Genomic DNA, 17,897 nt, shown 5'->3' on the forward strand with positions numbered 1-17,897 from the left:
GGCATCGCAGTTCGACGCTCTATCCACTGTGCCACCGCCTGGTCAGGCACAAAATGACTTTGATAATACAGTTCCACCTCTAGGAATTTACTCTATAAATAGACTCACATAAAATATACAAAGTAGTGAGGATATTCATCACAGTACTGTTTATAACAGCAAAAGACTGGAAACTACCTAAATGCCCATTAAAGGATGGCTGGTTAAATAAGTCATGGTGCATCTATATAATACAATGCTGTGTGGCCATTGTTATGAATCATGAATGAATGAAGTAGTTTTATATGTCCCAAAATAGAATCATTTCAGGGATATATTTGTGAGAAAAGCAAGGTACAAAAGGATATGTAGACTCTATGCCATTTTATTGTTTAAAAGGAAGGAGTAGAAAGGGGGAAGGAGCACATGTATGTAAATGTGCTTGCGCATAGAGGGAACATCCCTGCAAAGATGCACAGGGGATAGGTCACAGTAGTGGCCTTTGCTCAAAGGTCCAGAGTACTTGGCATTTAATTACATTCCGATCTAAATTGAAAATTTTAAATATGTAACATATCAGGAAGGTTCAGATATTTTAAAAATGATTTAAAAGTATGCAGTAGAGCCTGACCTGTGGCGGAGCAGTGCATGGAGCTAGAACACTGAGGTTGCTGGCTGGAAACCCCAGGTTTGCCCAGTCAAGGCACATACAAGAAGCAATGACTACAAGTTGATACTTTCTGCTCCTCCTCCACCCTTTTCCCCTCTCCCTCTTCTCTCTCTCTAAAAAATCAATAAATTAAAAAATATCTTTAAAATACTAAATTTAAAATTTTTTTAATCTTGAAAATAAAAGTAGACAGAGGAAAATCTTGCTTTCTGTCTCCTAGTCCAGCTACCCTCACAATTGCATCCTACCCCACCCCACCTCAACTCACAAACTAAGAAAAATTTTGTCAATGATTTCTTTTGTGTCCTTCCAGAATTTCTTTATGCAAATATAAGCAAATTCAAATATATATTCTAATCTGCCCCTCTTGATGTGAAAGATAGCATACTAAAAAAATCCTATTCTGTACATTCATGTTAATTTAAAAGTATATATGTGTTTGGCTGAGCACATAGCAGTTTATTAGAAAAATGACTTAAAAATTGTAATCTTTGCCTGACTAGGCGGTGGTGCAGTGGATAGAGCATTGGACTGAGATGCAGAGGACCCAGGTTTGAAACTCCGAGGTCACTGGCTTGAGCGCGGGCTCATCTGGTTTGAGCAAGGTTCACCAGCTTAGACCCAAGGTCACTGGCTTGAGCAAGTGGTCACTCGGTCTGCTGTGGCCCCACAGTCAAGGCACATATGAGAAAGCAATCAATGAACAACTAAGGTGCCGCGATGAAGAATTGATGCTTCTCATCTCTCTCTCTTCCTGTCCGTCTGTCTCTATCTGTTCCTCTCTCTGTCTCTGTCACACACAAAAAAACTTGTAATCCTTTTGTGACTTTAATTCTTTACTATCATGTCCTTTCTGCCTCAGGTGGAACAAAACTGGGCCACGTTACAAGGAGGTGAGATGACCATCCAGACGACGCAAGCATCAGAGGCCACCCAGGCTGTGGCATCGTTGGCAGAGGCCGCAGTGGCAGCTTCTCAGGAGATGCAACAGGGAGCTACGGTCACCATGGCGCTCAACAGGTGGAGGCCAGGGTGGGGAGAGTGAATGAGGATGGCAACTCTGTCCCTCTGTACTGGCTGTAGAGAAATGTCGTACCTCAGTTGTCACAGTTGGCAGTTAATATGCTATTGACAGTTAATATTGACAGTTGGAACTTAACATGCTTTTAGGATATTGTAAGTGGAATTTTTTTTAAAGGTTTTATTTAGAGAGAGAGAGAGAGAGAAAGAAAGGCAGGGGTGGGAGAGAAGTCAGAAACATCAATTCATAGTTTCTTCTCGTATGTGCCTTGACCAGGCAAGCCTGGGGTTTTGAACCGGCGATCTCAGCATTTTAGGTCGATGCTTTATCCACTGCACCAGCACAGATCGGGCATAAATTGACTTCAAATCAGCCCTCATCCACCCCATTCCCACCCCACTCCTCCACCCCTCCCAGCAACCAATCCAGCTTTTCTGACTCCTAGCTCAAGCTTGCTGGTCAAGGGATATGAGTCCCTTTGGTTTTATCCCATCTGTGCCTATTAATAGGCAAAAGAAGCAAGGTTTGAGCACTTTGCTTTTTTGAAGGGACTAAATCAGCCGTTCTCAACCTGTGGGTCGCGACCCCGGCGGGGGTCGAACGACCAAAACACAGGGGTCGCGTAAAACCATCGGAAATACATATTAAAGCCATCGGAAATACATGTTTTATTTAAAAATGTATTGTATAATAAATATGTATTTTCCAATGGCTTTAGGCGACCCCTGTGTTTTGGTCGTTTGACCCCCGCCGGGGTCGCGACCCACAGGTTGAGAACCGCTGGACTAAAGGATATAGTAACAAATAAAGAAGCTTCAAGATTGATTTTCCTTTTACCCTACAAAAAAAGACTGCTTCTTGTTTAGGGGTACTAATCCATATTTTTGCTGGTTGAGAACTGATTTTACTGACTTTTCAGGAAATATATTTCAATGACTTTGAAATACAATACATTTTGAATTACTAGGGGGAAAATTGAACATTTTTCTTTCAAGTATTTTAGGAAGGGTGCTGTGGAACGGGGTAGTCCAGTAAGGGGCAGTTCCAAACAAGATTGCCTTGTTCCCTGCTTGGTTCCTTCAGCTGGTTGTTGACAGAGAAGATCATCCCCCTCTCATTCTGTTTCTTCTTCATTGCTGACACAACTTGATTTTCAACGGACTCAGGCATTTCAACTGATAGATAAGAGTGCGGGTCTTGAAACCATATTACCTGGGTTTGAAACCCAGCTCTGTCACTTACTAGCTGTTTGAGCTTGGGTAATTGACTTGAACTCCATGCCCAGGCTTTCCTCTTCTGTCAAATGGCAGTAACAGCAGTACCTACCTTGGAGGGCGTTGTGAGAACTGGAAGAGTCAGTGCACGTGGGACCCTTCGATCGGCTCCTGGCACGTGATAACACTGCCGTAGCACTGTGTACAACAGCTGTTCATCTTTAGTAGCCATTGAGCTCTTGTGACATCCCAGCACTTTACTAGGTAGGGTTGTACATGAAAAGAGTGCTCTCAAATGGAGTATCTACTCTCAATAAAATCGTACTGTTGGGGAGATTGATTTAAGTAAAACACGGCGAACAGCATTACTCAAAGTGTAACTCACTCTTGAATTGTGCAGTATAGACTGTGAACATTATAGAAATTCAGAGGAGGGGATCACCCCCTCCATAATATAAAAATCAGCTAAAGGTTAGGTTGGTTGTGATAGAGACTAGAAAGCCTTGATAGATTTATGTGCAAATGCCTTCCACGAGGCTGTATAGTTTGGTGAGGAAGAGAGGAAGGTTAGGAAGTCACGTAGATTCAGGTTTGACTCCTACCTCTGCCACTTACTAGCCATTTAATCTTGAGAAATTTAACTCCTGAGCCTTATCTCCTCATTTGCTAAAATAAGGATGATTTTCATCACATAGAATCAAAAAGAGTCAATGAAAGAATGTATATAAAACTCTGAACAGCCCTGGCCGGTTGGCTCAGTGGTAGAGCGTCGGCCTGGCATGCAGAAGTCCCGGGTTCGATTCCCGGCCAGGGCACACAGGAGAAGCGCCCATCTGCTTCTCCGCCCCTCCCCGTCTCCTTCCTCTCTGTCTCTCTCTTCCCCTCCTGCAGCGAGGCTCCATTGGAGCAAAGATGGCCCGGGCGCTGGGGATGGCTCCTTGGCCTCTGCCCCAGGCGCTGGAGTGGCTCTGGTCGCAACAGAGCGATGCCCCGGAGGGGCACAGCATCACCCCCTGGTGAGCAGAGTGTCGCCCCCTGGTGGGCGTGCCAGGTGGATCCCAGTCGGGTGCATGCGGGAGTCTGTCTGACTGTCTGTCTCCATTTCCAGCTTCAGAAAAATACAAAAAAAAAAAAATTAAAACTCTGAACAAAGAATCCAGCCCATAGTTAGTCCTTGAGGAATTATAGTTATCATTTAAATTCTATTTTAAGATTTGTCTATTTACAATTGCTTATAGCGAGAAGAGATTAGAAAAAGAAGGCTAGTTAGGAAGAAGCAATGCAGGCACAAAGGTCTTGGAAACTGAAGTAGTAAGATTGGAGGTAAAGTGACTGATTTTGAACAAAATATGGCCAGGACTTGTGTAGGTACAGAGAACAACACACACACACGCTTGTCCTCCCAGAACTACCCACTGAGTCCCTGATGACCCAGAACTGAAACTTTTTTCTTAGCCCATTAAACCATGTTACTTTTCCAGAAACAAGTAACCAGAAAGTCTTGTTTTATTTCTCTCCCTCTGGCCCAATCCTCCTCTTCCCTCTGAGAGGGGACACACACATAAACTTCCTAAACGCCATGGCCAGAGTGAGAACCTCCCTCTCTTTTGCCCAGTAACTCCTCACTGTAGCATGGGGCCTGGCTGGCCACCATTAGAAGACCAGCAAACTTGACTTCACTGAGCCAGTGCTTTGGATATTCCAGTGAAGTGAGAGAGTATCCTGGGAACCCTGTGCATAGTGGAAAATATGAGGCATGTTCTGGCTCCCCTTAGTGCAAGGACCAGGGCTTATTTCTAAAGGCAAGGAGGGTAATGGTTTTCCCTGAAGGCTTGTTAGCAAACTCAGATGCAGCTGAGGTGGCTATAGTGTGTTTACTCCAAAGGAGCATGTGGTTTACTGTGGCATGTAGGAGGAGTGAAGAGATGTTGAAATCGGTTTGCAATCCAATAGTTCAGTGCTCCAAGGAGTACTGGGTGGTGGTGCTGCAGCCTTCACTGGAGCTGAAGAAACCAAGCCTGGCAGCAAAGACCAGACTATATGGCAGACTAGCAGGGGAACATCAGGGCTTTTCTGATTCTAAGAACCGTAACCCACTGTCTCATGGCAGGAGGACTGGACTTGAAGACACAGTCCCTTGGTGTTGGCTTCTCTTTGGGATGAGATTCACCCCCAGCTTCCACAGCATTCATTGCTGGAAGTCATCTCAGTCAAAAATACACTAAAAGCTGGTGTTTGTTCCTATGGTAACAAAGCGATTTCATAGAACTGCCCCCTTCTAGCCTGTCTGCTTCAGGTGTAGATGGGACAAGCATGGTTGGTTCTCTAATAATCACCTGCACCTCTGCTGCACTGTAAACAGCAGATATGGGCGCAGAGTGAAGGGAGAGGTGAGCTATGTGGAGTGGCAGGAGGGGAACAAGGAGGCAGAGGGGCGCCTTCATCTGTGTGAGGGAGCAGGGGATTGGGACAGATATAGGACAGACCTGGTTTTCAACCGTGCTGTTAAAAGAGTTCTGTGTGACAAGTCAGAACAAGGGCATTGGGCTCAGGCAGCCTGTAGCCCACCTTGGCATTATGGTAAGCCAAAGAGGCTATGGAGAAATCGTTATTAAAATACAGGGGTCCTCACGTTACGACACAGTTATGTTCCTACGACAGTGATGAAATCCAAATTTTGATGTAAGTCGAAACACATCCCAGCGCAAATCACTTACTTATCCTAACACAATTGTAAAGTCATAATCTAGAACATAAAATCACAACTAAGCCACAAAAAAGGAATACTGCATATTCTTCCACCATGCCTAACCAAACTAGTTCACCCATGTAGTCCGTAAGTGTGACACTAATGGCATAAATAAACCAAACACTCACATCTCAATTTTTTGAAGCTTTTATGGGAGTGAGCGTTGTAAACTCGAAACGCCATATGTCGAGACTGTTGTAACCTGAGGAACCTCTGTATCTGGAAACTAATTTTAATTATTGTCCAAATACAGAATAAATCAGCACTTTTAGGAAGGAGGTGAGGAGAACAAGTAGAATCATTTGGTTGTTGCAATATAGTGATTAATTTTAAGTTTCAGTTTGTTGGTTAAGCTGTCCTAGACTTATATTCTTTTTAAAAATTCAGTCTACAAAGTCAGCACAGTTCTTGCATATAGATACCTGATAAATATTTGTAGACTGAAGCTACAATTGTCCTGGTAGAAATGTACAGGGTGTTGTTGACACCAGGATAATTTTTAGTGTCTACTGTGTATGGTGCTGTGACTCAGTGCTATGGGCAAATACTTAAGTTGATTCTACTTTTCATGGAAGTTAGTGGCTCTTATGCTGTGAAGAAACCATGCTTAAAAAAGAAGTGAATCATATTTTCAAAGAAAATACTCATTTTTTTAAAAAAATGAAAATATTGAATTAAAATTAAGAGATATAATTTTAATTTTAAAATAAAATATGGCTTGGCCCTGGCCAATTGGCCCAACATGTGGAAGTCCTGGATTCAATTCCCAGTCAGAGCCCCAGGAGAAGTAACCATCTGCTTTTCCACCCTTCACCTTCACCCTTCTCTCTCTCTTCCCCTCCCAACTCCCCCCTCTTCTTCTCCCACAGTCATGCTTTGAATGGTTCGAGCACGTTGGCCCTGGGCACTGAGGATGGCTCCAAGGCCTCCCCTCAGGTGCTAAAATAGCTCAGTTTCCTGAGCAACAGAGCAGTGGCCCCAGATGGGCAGAGCATCGCCCCATAGGGGGTTTGCTGGGTGGATCCCGCTCAGGGTGAATGCTGGAGTCTGTCTGTCTGACTCCCTGCTTCTCACTTAAATAAAATAAAATAATAAAATAAATAAATAAATAAACTAAGATATGGCATTAATATTGGACTGCTATTTATTTGCCAGTAAAATGGGACGGACAACCTAGATCAGAAATTCTCTCAGGAAATGGAGGGCAGGGACCGGGCACCTGCTTCTTTTTTTGTAAATAAGGTTGGATACTTGCAAATAAGAAGTAGATGAAAAGTTCTCATTTGTAACTGGTTGGGAAATGACTTGTCAAAAAATTATAAAGTGGTAGCTTAGACATTTTAATCCCTATTCACCTTTTAAGTAATGGTAAGCTTTGATCATTTTTTGTGAAGTCTAGTGAAAGTGGTTAGAATAGATTTGGAACTGGACCTGCTGACCACAGGCATCACCATTGTCTTTGTGCCACATGTAAAACATCATCCATTGCTGTTTTGCCTCTGGCTCCTGACAGAGGATGAAAAACTACCCTCACCACCTCTGCACCTGTCACCCACATCAGACCCTCATCCCTGGCATCCCAGCTTGCTTAGGTCATTGGTGGGTCACAGCTTTTTTTCTTTCTCAACTTTTATTTATTTATTCATTCATTCATTCATTCATTCATTCATTTATAGAGTACACTTTTTTTTTTTTTTTTAATTTTTCCAAAGTTAGATTAGAAATAGGGAGGCAGTCAGACAGACTCCCACATGCGCCCAACTGGGATCCACCCGGTATGCCCACCAGGGGGCAGTGGGCATTGCTCTGTTGCAGCCAGAGCCATTCTAGCGCCTGAGGTGGAGGCCATGGAGCCATCCTCAGCACCTGGGCCAACTTTGCTCCAATGGAGCCTTGGCTGCGGGAGGGGAAGAGAGAGATAGAAAGGAAGGAGAAGGGAGGGTGGAGAAGCAAATGGGCGCTTCTCCTGTGTGTGCTGGCCGGGAATCGAACCCAGGGCTTCCATAGGCCGGGCCGATGCTCTACCGCTGAGCCAACCGGCCAGGACGTAGAGTACACTTTTTAAAGCAGGGGACAATGAAACAAGGAAGAGCTTAGGATAGAAGAAGCAACAGGAGCGCCTAGGCAGGGCTGCTCTGGCTCACTAGAGATGTTATAGGGAAGAAGTCTAGCCAAGGAGGGGCTGCTGTTAGCTCACTGAGAAGTCATAGAAAGGGGGCTTTGGGGACAGATTCATGGGGTTAGCCCAGGGTTGGCTGTCACTGCCCATTGCTCCCCTCGTTGCAAGTCTTGTGGAGTCCTTTAGAGTGTAGGGACCTTTTGCACGCCTGTAAAGGAAGAAAGGCATGGGCATGCTCCCAAGAGGAGAGCGTGCCTACCTTAACTTAGTATTTTAGAAAGGGGATTAAAGAAAAGGACTCTAAATATTTAGAACTTCAGACAAAATAAAATAGGTATAATTAACTACAGGTAGACTTTCATGTCAGGACTTGGGTAACGGCCCTTCCTGTCATTGCTTGTGAAATTTCACACTGAAAACGTGTCCAGCCCTGGCTAATAGCTCAGTTGGGTGAGCATTGTCCCAAAGTGCAGAGGTTGCCGGTTCGATCCTCAGTCAGAGCACATACAGGAACAGATTGATGTTCCTCTCTCTCTCTCCTTCCCATCCTCTCTCTCTAAAATCAATAAAAGAAACATGAAAGAGAGAGAGAGAGAGAAATCAGAAAACGTTTTAAAATAAATATGTCCAGGGTATATAAGTGCCAACCATCACCTTTGATGGCCATAGAAATAAGATGGTTAAAAGTTGTGGTTAAAAACTGGTGAATGAGCACTGGCTGAGAGAACCTGTAAACAGGACCCTATTTCCATATAAACAGTTCTCATAGACAGCTTCCTTCTTCAAAATACCACTCAGCTGCTGCTTTTTCAGCTTTCCATGAAGTTTCAGGCCGGAGTGTTAATACTGTTCAATTGGATGACAGTATGATTTGATACAAGTTTTTAAGAAAAATATTAAAAATCAAGGATCTAAGCATTAAATAATATTTCATTTTACTATCTCTGATACTTACGAAGCAGTTTGAAACTAAACTCCACCATGTAAAATGTGAAGAAGAGCCCTGGTAGCAGTTCCAGGTCCAGGCTCCCCTTTAGCTAAACTCATGTTACAAAGACTGCGGAGTGACTGCTGGGTATCAGATCACCAAGAAATGTGTTTCAGCATAAAGGATTATCTTGGCTCTTACATGGGCTGCATGTAACCTCTGCGAATCTGTTCAGCTTTTTGTTCAATATCCCAAATTTGTTCCATCCCAAAATTTTTATGAAGGATATAAGTAAATTTGAAATATAATCATGACCTTGAACTGAGTCAAAGGAAGCCTACAAATTAAAAGATGCCACACTGAATGACTTTAAAAGGGCAAAGTTGGCACTTTTGCATTGAATTTACTATATATTTTGACTAATTGTTAAAGAATATTTACATGGGGTCAATACAATGTTAGGTGAAAAAAAGCAGGCTATAAAACTGTGCAGTATGATTCTGTTACCTGTTTAAAGTTGTGTTTAAGAGGAGAAGGAAATTGTGTTATCTCTATAGTTTTACTTTTTTTATACTTAATGAAACCTTTATAAGTTTTCTACATGTATTTTATGATTAAAAAAATAACTTTAAATACAAAGACATAAAAGTTAACAAGCAAGAGAAGTTAGTAAGAAGGGAGAATTTTATTTTTAATGAGGCTCTTCGGTTCATTGGGTTTCTATTACTGCTTCCTAGAATCCTTATGGTGACCAAGAAGGCTTTAGCAGGGGGACGATTATGGCAGTTGCTTTACTTGTCTGCTGACTTTCTTAGACAAAAGTGGCATTATTGAGTTTGTTACATGTTGCTTTACCCACAGTCGTGACATGTTTACCCTACCCCAGTCCACAGCCCCTCACCCATCCCCATCTACAGCTTGTGGTTATGAGTGCCTGTCATAGTTAGGGCGAAGTCTGAGCTTCAGAACAAAGCTGAATCAATGGGCTTATTTGGTGTCAAACCTAGGACTTGACTTTGTCCACCTCTGCTAAACTAAATGACACCACTTCCTCTTTTGACATGCCCACTTTAGTACGTCCTCAGCACCTGTGCAGAGTGGCACCTGATACTTTCCCAGGAGAGGGGCTGAATTTATCTGGTTGGGGGTCTTTTCCCTACATTTTAACATCTCTGAAATTTGGATGGTAAATTATCATCTTATTGCAACTGTCAGGAATTTCGCTTTCCTTTCTTACTGATAGAAACCTCTGTGCATGTAACCTCTTTCTTACTGATTAGTTTCTTATATAAACTAATAATGCATTTATAGTTTGTACCATCACAGCATCAATAAAAATTCGTATTTATGCATAGAGTGAAAGCATATAGCAAAGAAAAGAAAGAAAAACGGGACACAGACTGCCAGAATAGCGCTCACTATAAACATGGTTGATATCTTTCTATTCTACAGAGTGCTTTGCAATGAGGGGAGGTTTATTTATGGTGTTTCTAGAGTCAAGGAGTTTGGGCTCATAGTGGTAACTTTACATTTTAAGTCTTTAATTAGCACTACCGGCCGGGCTCTGTGGAATTGTAATCAGCCATTACTTTGTATTTGAAATGCTGGATATAAACCAAATCGTTGTTTAATATTAATTGACTAGCAAATCCAAGTTTCTGACTCCTCGTATTATCATTCCTCCTTGGCTATAAAAGGACAGTTTCAGGTGTTCTGTAAAGAGAAAAGAAAACCTGTGATTGACGATCAAAATGGTTTTTGCATTGTGTATATGGATTGGAGCTGCCACTTGGCTCACAAGCACTCAATGGTATTGATGAAGAGGAAACTAAAAATGAGTGCTTTCTGTCCTCAAACACCCATTTCCTAGGTGTAAAGAAACTCTCATAGTAGCTTTGTAAATAGGTAAGACTTGGGGTTTTCCTGGCTCTTTTTGTTATCATTTAAGAATTGCCCTGGCTCTTTCCAGTAGTACTGGAATCGGGTATTTACTGGTAGACTCACAACCACGGAGTCAGTGGAGATATCCAAAAAGGGTCATAAGGATGGCATCGTTTGCTGCAGTGCTCTGTCTTTATTCAGCTTGCACATTTCCCTCTCCTGTTCCTGTTCCCGCAGTGAAGCTGCCGCCCATGCTGTCGCCACACTGGCCGAAGCCACCTTGCAAGGGGGAGGACAGATCGTTCTATCTGGGGAAACTGCAGCAGCCGTTGGAGCACTTACTGGAGTTCAAGATGCTAATGGTAAGAGAGCATAAATATTTTATTGAATTTCTTCCTTGTTTCTACTTAAACCTTCATGGCCTGACTGACAACAAACCCTCAGGAAGAAGTAGAACTTTGATTTGAGCTGTTCTTTAGTGGTAGGTAATTGACGTCTCAGAAGAGTCTAGGAGCCTCTGATTCCTTTCACTTTAGTAGGAGACTTGGGGTTCCTGGGGGGGGGGGAGGGAGCCATGACAATGGTTCCCTAACTGAATTGCTTATTTGCTATGATAGGACTTGCTGAGAGGTACTTTAAACTCTGCTGTGGGGCACATTTGGTCCTTATTCTCCCATGGGGTAGATCAGCATCCTTTACTGTAGCAGAGACTCTCCCATGGTGGGTACATCATGGTGGGGTGGGACGCTCTGGTTATCTAGAGAAAGATGCCCCCATCTCACCATAGCATCAGCCAGCAGGCCATGGTGAAGGTGCCTTTCTGGGTGTATAAGTCCAGCCCAGCACTTTGGATACACTTTGGTGGGCTCTGAGAGTTGTTGAGACATGGGCTGCCCAGGGAGGTGCCTCAGAAGTCTGGGTCAAGAGGAGGACCAGCTCACACACATTGTGTGAGACAATATGTGATTGTTTATTAAACTTTAATTTTAAACTATATATATAGTTAGGTTAAGTAGGTCAAATTAAGTACTCTGTGGTGCTTTTTTTCAATTACAGTTGAAATACAATATTTATGTGAGTTTCAGGTGTACAACACAATAATTAAACATTTCTATAAGGTACTCTCTGGTTTTGAAGACTTGTTTAAATTCAAGTCTTGGAAAGAGGATAGATAATAGCATACATTTATTTAGGCAGAAATTTTCTTTATGGTATTAGTGGCTGAAAAAAGTCCCTGTGGCACTTTTTTTAGGGTAGTTTCTAAGAATTGAATAAGATTTTAGTTGTAAAGTCTTTTAAGAAAGACATGATGCTATGTTCTGCTTTGAAAGTGGGAAGAAGAAGGTAATTCTGTCCTCCAGAGAAGAATAGCGTGGGAGAGATAAACAGCCATTGTGGCTTTTGAGAATCATTTATTTTAAAAAAAAAAGCAAATACTACAGCTATAGCCTACTTTTTCTATGGGGCTGGGGCCTTCCATGAACTAACAATGCAAATAGAAACAGAGACCATCTTAGCCAGAACACTATAGGATAAAGGCCACCACATAGACATGTCAGTTCAGGATGAAAAGGTCTCTTTAGCTAGAATCCTGCTTGCTTTTTTCTATTCCTCATCTGAGTCCTAATCTACCTTAAACAAAAGGTAGAATACCTAGCCATGTAACATTTTTCTGAAGTGCAATCACTGTTACTCACAATGGAACTGCTAAAAATACTATTCTGTGTGGGTTTGATAGAAGACTATCCCTTCTAATGGTCTTGACCTATCAGGATGAGACAACAGACTACTTTATAGTCTGGCCTCCTTCCCTGCCTCACCTTTTCAAATGGATAAATTTATAGCTAAGTGTAAGGACCCTCTGTACCTCTGGCCAGGTAGACCTGTTCAGCCATATAATAAAATTGAATCACACCTACTATTGATTCCTAGAAGTTGCTTCTTCAACAGCTTTGGGCTGTGTGAATCAGCTGTTTTGATTTCATGTTGTTGGCTACATTTGTGATAGGAGAATTCTGGTCTGCATCCTAAAAGCCAGTGGTCCCCCAAAGTGGGCTCTCACCAGTTTGTGACTACCCACACATGCTGAACTCAGACTTGAGAGTTGGAATTATCACCTTCTCCGTGCAGCTTTTCTGTATCAAATGAGACCACTGAGCTGTGCCTTATCCCAGAAATTTTAAGGGAAGACTGGTTAATTTGTCCTTTGAGTCTCCAAAGAATGTGTCTTATATTAGATAAGATCCAAATAATTCTGATGCTCCTCTTCCACTAACATTTTACCCACAGTGCTACAGCATTTAGTCTGGGGCTGGAACTGGAGGAGTTCTCTTCATTATTCTTTCCAATTGTCCTGTAACAGCGGTTGTCACTTCTGTGATGATAAACCTAAGGAGTCTGCCAGTAGACCAAGTTCATTATCAGGGAGAGCTTATTATCAGCAAGAACTAGAACAAGATGGTATTTGGAAACAGATACCACTAGAGGAAAAATATATCTCAGATTCCAAAGTAGTGTTTAAAGAAAAATCCTACTAGCAGATGACTCTTATAAGAGCAATTTGTGTATTGTTCAGGTCCGACACAGGAGTATTCAGCATCTTCTGGGATGAAACTAGAGGGGATGGAGGCTTGATGGAGTACAGTACCCAGTGAGAGGTGGCTGGGGCAGCATGAGGATAGGAAAGCAGAACGCTGTAGGACAGTGGTTTTCAGGTTAAAGGTAATGGCCCATGCACAGCAGAAGTTGAAATGCCAGGTCACCAAGGCAAACCTGCCATTCTAGTGCCCTGAGGACTTTACTGTATTCTGGACCCTTCCCCATCCCAACTCTAAAGGGACTACTGAAACACTAGCATCACTTTATTTCATTCTGTTTTCCCTTTTTTTTTATTATTATTATAAATTTTTATTAATGTTAATGGGATGACATTAATAATTCAGGGTACATATATTCAAAGAAAACATGTCTAGGTTATCTTGTCATTAAATTATGTTGCATACCCCTCGCCCAGAGTCAGATTGTCCTCCGTCACCCTCTATCTAGTTTTCCCTTTTTTTAGTTGCAGTAAATGAGCCTTTGGTCTCTCAGGATGGTTTTATGGTTGGTTCCGTTGAAAGATTTTCCCCAGTGCCTTTCTTTTCATTGAAATGCAGATAGAAGTACCTTTGGCTGGAAAAGGCCTCTGGATGACTTTCTTTCTTTCTTTCTTTTTCTAAAAAAAAAAAACAACCAAAAAAACCCAGAGTTATTCCTTTATTTTCTCTTCATAACATGCCTTAATATAAGAAGTCATATAATTTTTAGATTGCCCACTGGTTCCCATCACTCTACCATCCTCTCTAGCCCAGACCCCCGTGCCCTGTGCCAGGACCGATGGGGGCGTGCCCACACAGGGCTGAAGAGCACTGAGTGACGGTCACCTTTCACTTAGCCTTGGCGCCCACTGTTAGCGATCCTCAGGGAACCAGATTGACAGGTCTTTTCTCTTCCTATTTCAGTAAAAATAATAAAAAATGAGAGTTATAGTGGCACTGGGCCACTTTACAAGTGCTCTTCTGTCAGCTCTTATTGCAGATTTATACAGATTTCTTCATTCCTAAAAGCTAGATGGGGGGAAACAGAACATAACTGAAGTTCTTAGTTAATCAACAAAGTTAATGGGAATTGTCTGCTTCAACTGTTGTTCCATCCATCTTCTTTCCAGAGCTGCTAAGAAAGTTATCAGCATTTTTTTAAATGTTTATTTTATTGATTTTAGAGAGAGAGAAAAAAAAAGAGAGACAGGGACATCGATCTGTTCCTGTATGTGTCCTGACCCGGGGATCGAACCAGCAACTTCTGTGCTTCAGGACGACGCTCTAAACAACCAAGCTATCTGGCCAGGGCAAAAGTATCAGTATTTTTTAAAATGTCTGACACTTTTCCTGAAGTTGCCATAAAAGAAAAAGGGGGCATAGCATTTGCTGGGGTTTTTGTTTGTTTAGTTTTGGGATGCGGGAGTTTTTGGGTTCAGATTATAAAAATCATCCATAATCCCACTACATAGAATGTTAATATTTTTGAGTTTTCAAATTATGTCATTTTTCCTCACTCATAAAAGTTTTTAACCTAATTAGGATCATGTCTGTACTATTTTATAACTCATTCTGAAAATCTTAACCATTTCCATGTTATTAAATATTTTTTGAGTGCTTTAATACTTGTTAATACATTATCATATTATCCATCATATTAACCAATTCCTCTATTGTTAATAATTTAGTTTATTCATAATTTTTATAATAAAAGTAATACTGTTTATCTTTGTACAAAATCTTGCTACATCTTTGATTCTTTGCTCTCTACATAGCCTAGACTTGCTTATACTTCTGAAAGTACTATTGAGAATCAGCTTCACTGCCCCTCACCAACATTGGATAGTAGCATAGTTTACTCTTTCGGGTGGCCTACTTGGTAGTTTAGCCGTCGTACCTATCTACCCCAGCTGTTCCTGATGGCTACAGGGATGCTCTGATTGCTTCTGATGCCAAGTGTCCCCTGTCCAAGCACACACACATGCACGCACGCACGCTTCTCTTTGCTTGAGGAGCCCATAGATCTGTGTGTTTCTCCAATTGCAGAATTCACAGAACTGGTCAGCAGCTTTCCATCAGACTTAGGTATTTTCAGTGAGCAGATCACTTTGCAATTAATGAATGCCTCCTTCTTTTCATTTGATTGAGGATGGGTGGATGGGTGCTATTTAGAACCAGGAGACATTGAGGGAGACTAGATGTTCAGCAGGAAGTAAGCCCAGGTGACGAGTTGTTTCTTCACCTCCTAGAAGTCTCTGCCCAAGCCTTCCTACTGCCCTGCAATTTATTCCAGAGCTCTTGCAGCCTTCCCACCTGTCTCTAGGGAGATAGAGATCGAGGTAGTAGGGCGCGAGAGTGTGGGAAAGGGCTCAGGACTGTGAGCTTGCTGCCTGGTGCAAGTTGGCAGCTAATTTGCTTCCTGTGTTCCTCCCTGCACCTTCCCTGTGGCTCTGTCTCCAGCCCTTGATTGGGTTTTACAGAGAGTTTGGAGAATACATAAGTCTTTCTCGAGCACCCACCACCCAGAAACCATCAGTTTTCTGTGCTTTCCTGGTTGAGATCTGGGGCCAGTGGCCTTCCTTGTGCCCTGAACAAAGGGAAGTGGACTAGAGGGCTGGAGCTGTTTAAAAATTAAAGCTGATTACAAGGCATTAACATTATACTTACTGGAAGAGCAGCTCTTTCCATTTCAGTGCAACACGTCCCTCTTGATTCTGGCCCATCCTGGCTGCAGCCCCGCTGCTGAGGTTGGTTCCCCCATAAGATTCATCTGCATAAAATTTCTTACAACTACAAGACCCCACTCAGCCTTGCTGCGCGGTAAAACAATATGCATTTTACCACCTGTTCCAACTACCACATAGAACTGAATCAATTTTATAATTTCTCATAAGAAAAATTCCATCTTCTCTTCATACTGAAGATGTCTTCACCTTTTTACCCCCCTGCTTTTCTTTAACCTTATCAAATTTTTTAAAAATATGTGTTTCCCCAGTTGAATTTAATCTCAACTGTTTTTATTTGAATACCTTTTTATATTAAAAAAATGATCTTTTTAGCAAGAGGGATAAAAGAGGAGAGGGATGCGGACAGAAACATGAAGTTCCAATAAGAGAGCAGGACTGTTGGGTGGGGTCCTTGCACGAGAGACTGGACCACACATTCCTGTTATGCAGGCTGCCCAAGTGGGACTGCAGGGCCGAGCGGTCTGTTCTGTACTGATTACAGAGGTAAACCAGCTCTACCCAAAGCAGGCAGTGTGTGTGTTTGAATTTTCTATGAAAAATGGTGTGTATTATAAGAATATTAGGACACCCTTAACCCTGGGGTCTGTGGACCCTGAGTAGTTCTACACAAAACGTTTTTTTATTTCTCTGGGACCCGTAGCTTTGATCAGATGTGCGAATAGGTCAGTGGCATATCCTATCTCCCCACCCCTTCCCCCTAAAAACGATTAAGCACCTGTCATAGAAAGTGCTGGCTAGGAAAAAATAAAGAAAGTGGTGGCTAAAGTCATTTAACTTTGTGGGTATCTGGTATAGAGCTGAGTGTAAAAGGAGGGGCAAGGGAAAGGGGAGGGTTGCAGGTCTTACAGGATACTCTAAATGCTGCAACACTACCAAGCTGTGTGATCTGGGGCAAGCACATTGACCTCTCTGAGCCTTAACTGTAAAGTTAGAATAATGATAGCTCCAAACTCATAAGGTAATTGTGAGCATTATACAAAATGACTCTGTCAAGCGCTTAGCATAGTGCTGGGCACAGAGATACATCGTAAAAGTGAAATTACCAGCTGTCAGCATCAGTTTTTTCTCCACCATTCTCCCAAATATGAAAGTTGTGCAGAGCACACAGAACTGTTGCAGACCCTACTTTCCTGTCTTTAGGACAAATCCAAATGCTTGCCTATGCAAATGAAGGGTTTATGCTCAGAGGTGAATACTGTAAAAATGGGAATAGATCCAAAGCACTTTCTATAATTTTAAGTGAAGGAAATTGAAGGAACTTTGATTGAAGGTGAGAGTTTACTGCCTCCTGCATTTGGTTATATCACACCCGGTGGCAAGGACTGCAGTCCCCTTCCAGCACAGAGTTTGCAGTAGTTAGCATGGCCTTTGTTCCTCCTAACAGCATAATCTCCAAATCTCACATCTGCATTGTCTTCCAACTTCCATCATGAAGGGTGACTTTCTTCACTTTTCCCTTATTATCGCCACCAGCATTCATTCTTACTACATGTCCTCCTCTTCCAGCTCTTTTTTTTTTTTTTTTTAGATTTTATTTATTCATTTTAGAGAGAGAGGACAGAAAGAGAGACAGAGAGAGAGAAGGGGGGAGGAGCAGAAAGCATCAACTTTCATATGTGCCTTGACCAGGCAAGCCTGGGGTTTCGAACTGGCAACCTCAGCATTCCAGGTCGACGCTCTACCCACTGTGCCACTGCAGGTTAGGCCTCTTCCAGCTCTTTTTAAAAATGGGATGGAGCCCTGGCCGGTTGGCTCAGCGGTAGAGCGTCAGCCTGGCGTGCGGGGGACCCGGGTTCGATTCCCGGCCAGGGCACATAGGAGAAGCGCCCATTTGCTTCTCCACCCCCGCCCCCTCCTTCCTCTCTGTCTCTCTCTTCCCCTCCCGCAGCCAAGGCTCCATTGGAGCAAAGATGGCCCGGGCGCTGGGGATGGCTCCTCGGCCTCTGCCCTAGGCGCTAGAGTGGCTCTGGTTGCGGCAGAGCGACGCCCCGGAGGGGCAAAGCATCACCCCCT

The 17,897-nt window shown here is 42.7% G+C and overlaps 1 protein-coding gene across 7 annotated transcripts in view; it reads left to right on the forward strand.

Moving 5' to 3' along the window:
• Positions 1-17,897, forward strand: part of NRF1 (nuclear respiratory factor 1) — a 139,105-nt gene that overhangs the window by 99,788 nt on the left and 21,420 nt on the right. For 6 of the 7 annotated variants that reach the window (XM_066362679.1, XM_066362684.1, XM_066362677.1 and 3 more), the window contains exons 9-10: positions 1,512-1,669; positions 10,799-10,923. In XM_066362679.1, coding sequence (XP_066218776.1) covers positions 1,512-1,669; positions 10,799-10,923 — 283 coding nt within the window. Of the gene's footprint in view, positions 1-1,511; positions 1,670-10,798; positions 10,924-14,321; positions 14,783-17,897 lie in introns of those variants that run through there. The other variant, XM_066362682.1, reaches the window with a different exon arrangement.

Source organism: Saccopteryx leptura, chromosome 2 (genome assembly GCF_036850995.1).
Source record: "Saccopteryx leptura isolate mSacLep1 chromosome 2, mSacLep1_pri_phased_curated, whole genome shotgun sequence".
Classification (NCBI taxonomy): domain Eukaryota; kingdom Metazoa; phylum Chordata; class Mammalia; order Chiroptera; family Emballonuridae; genus Saccopteryx; species Saccopteryx leptura.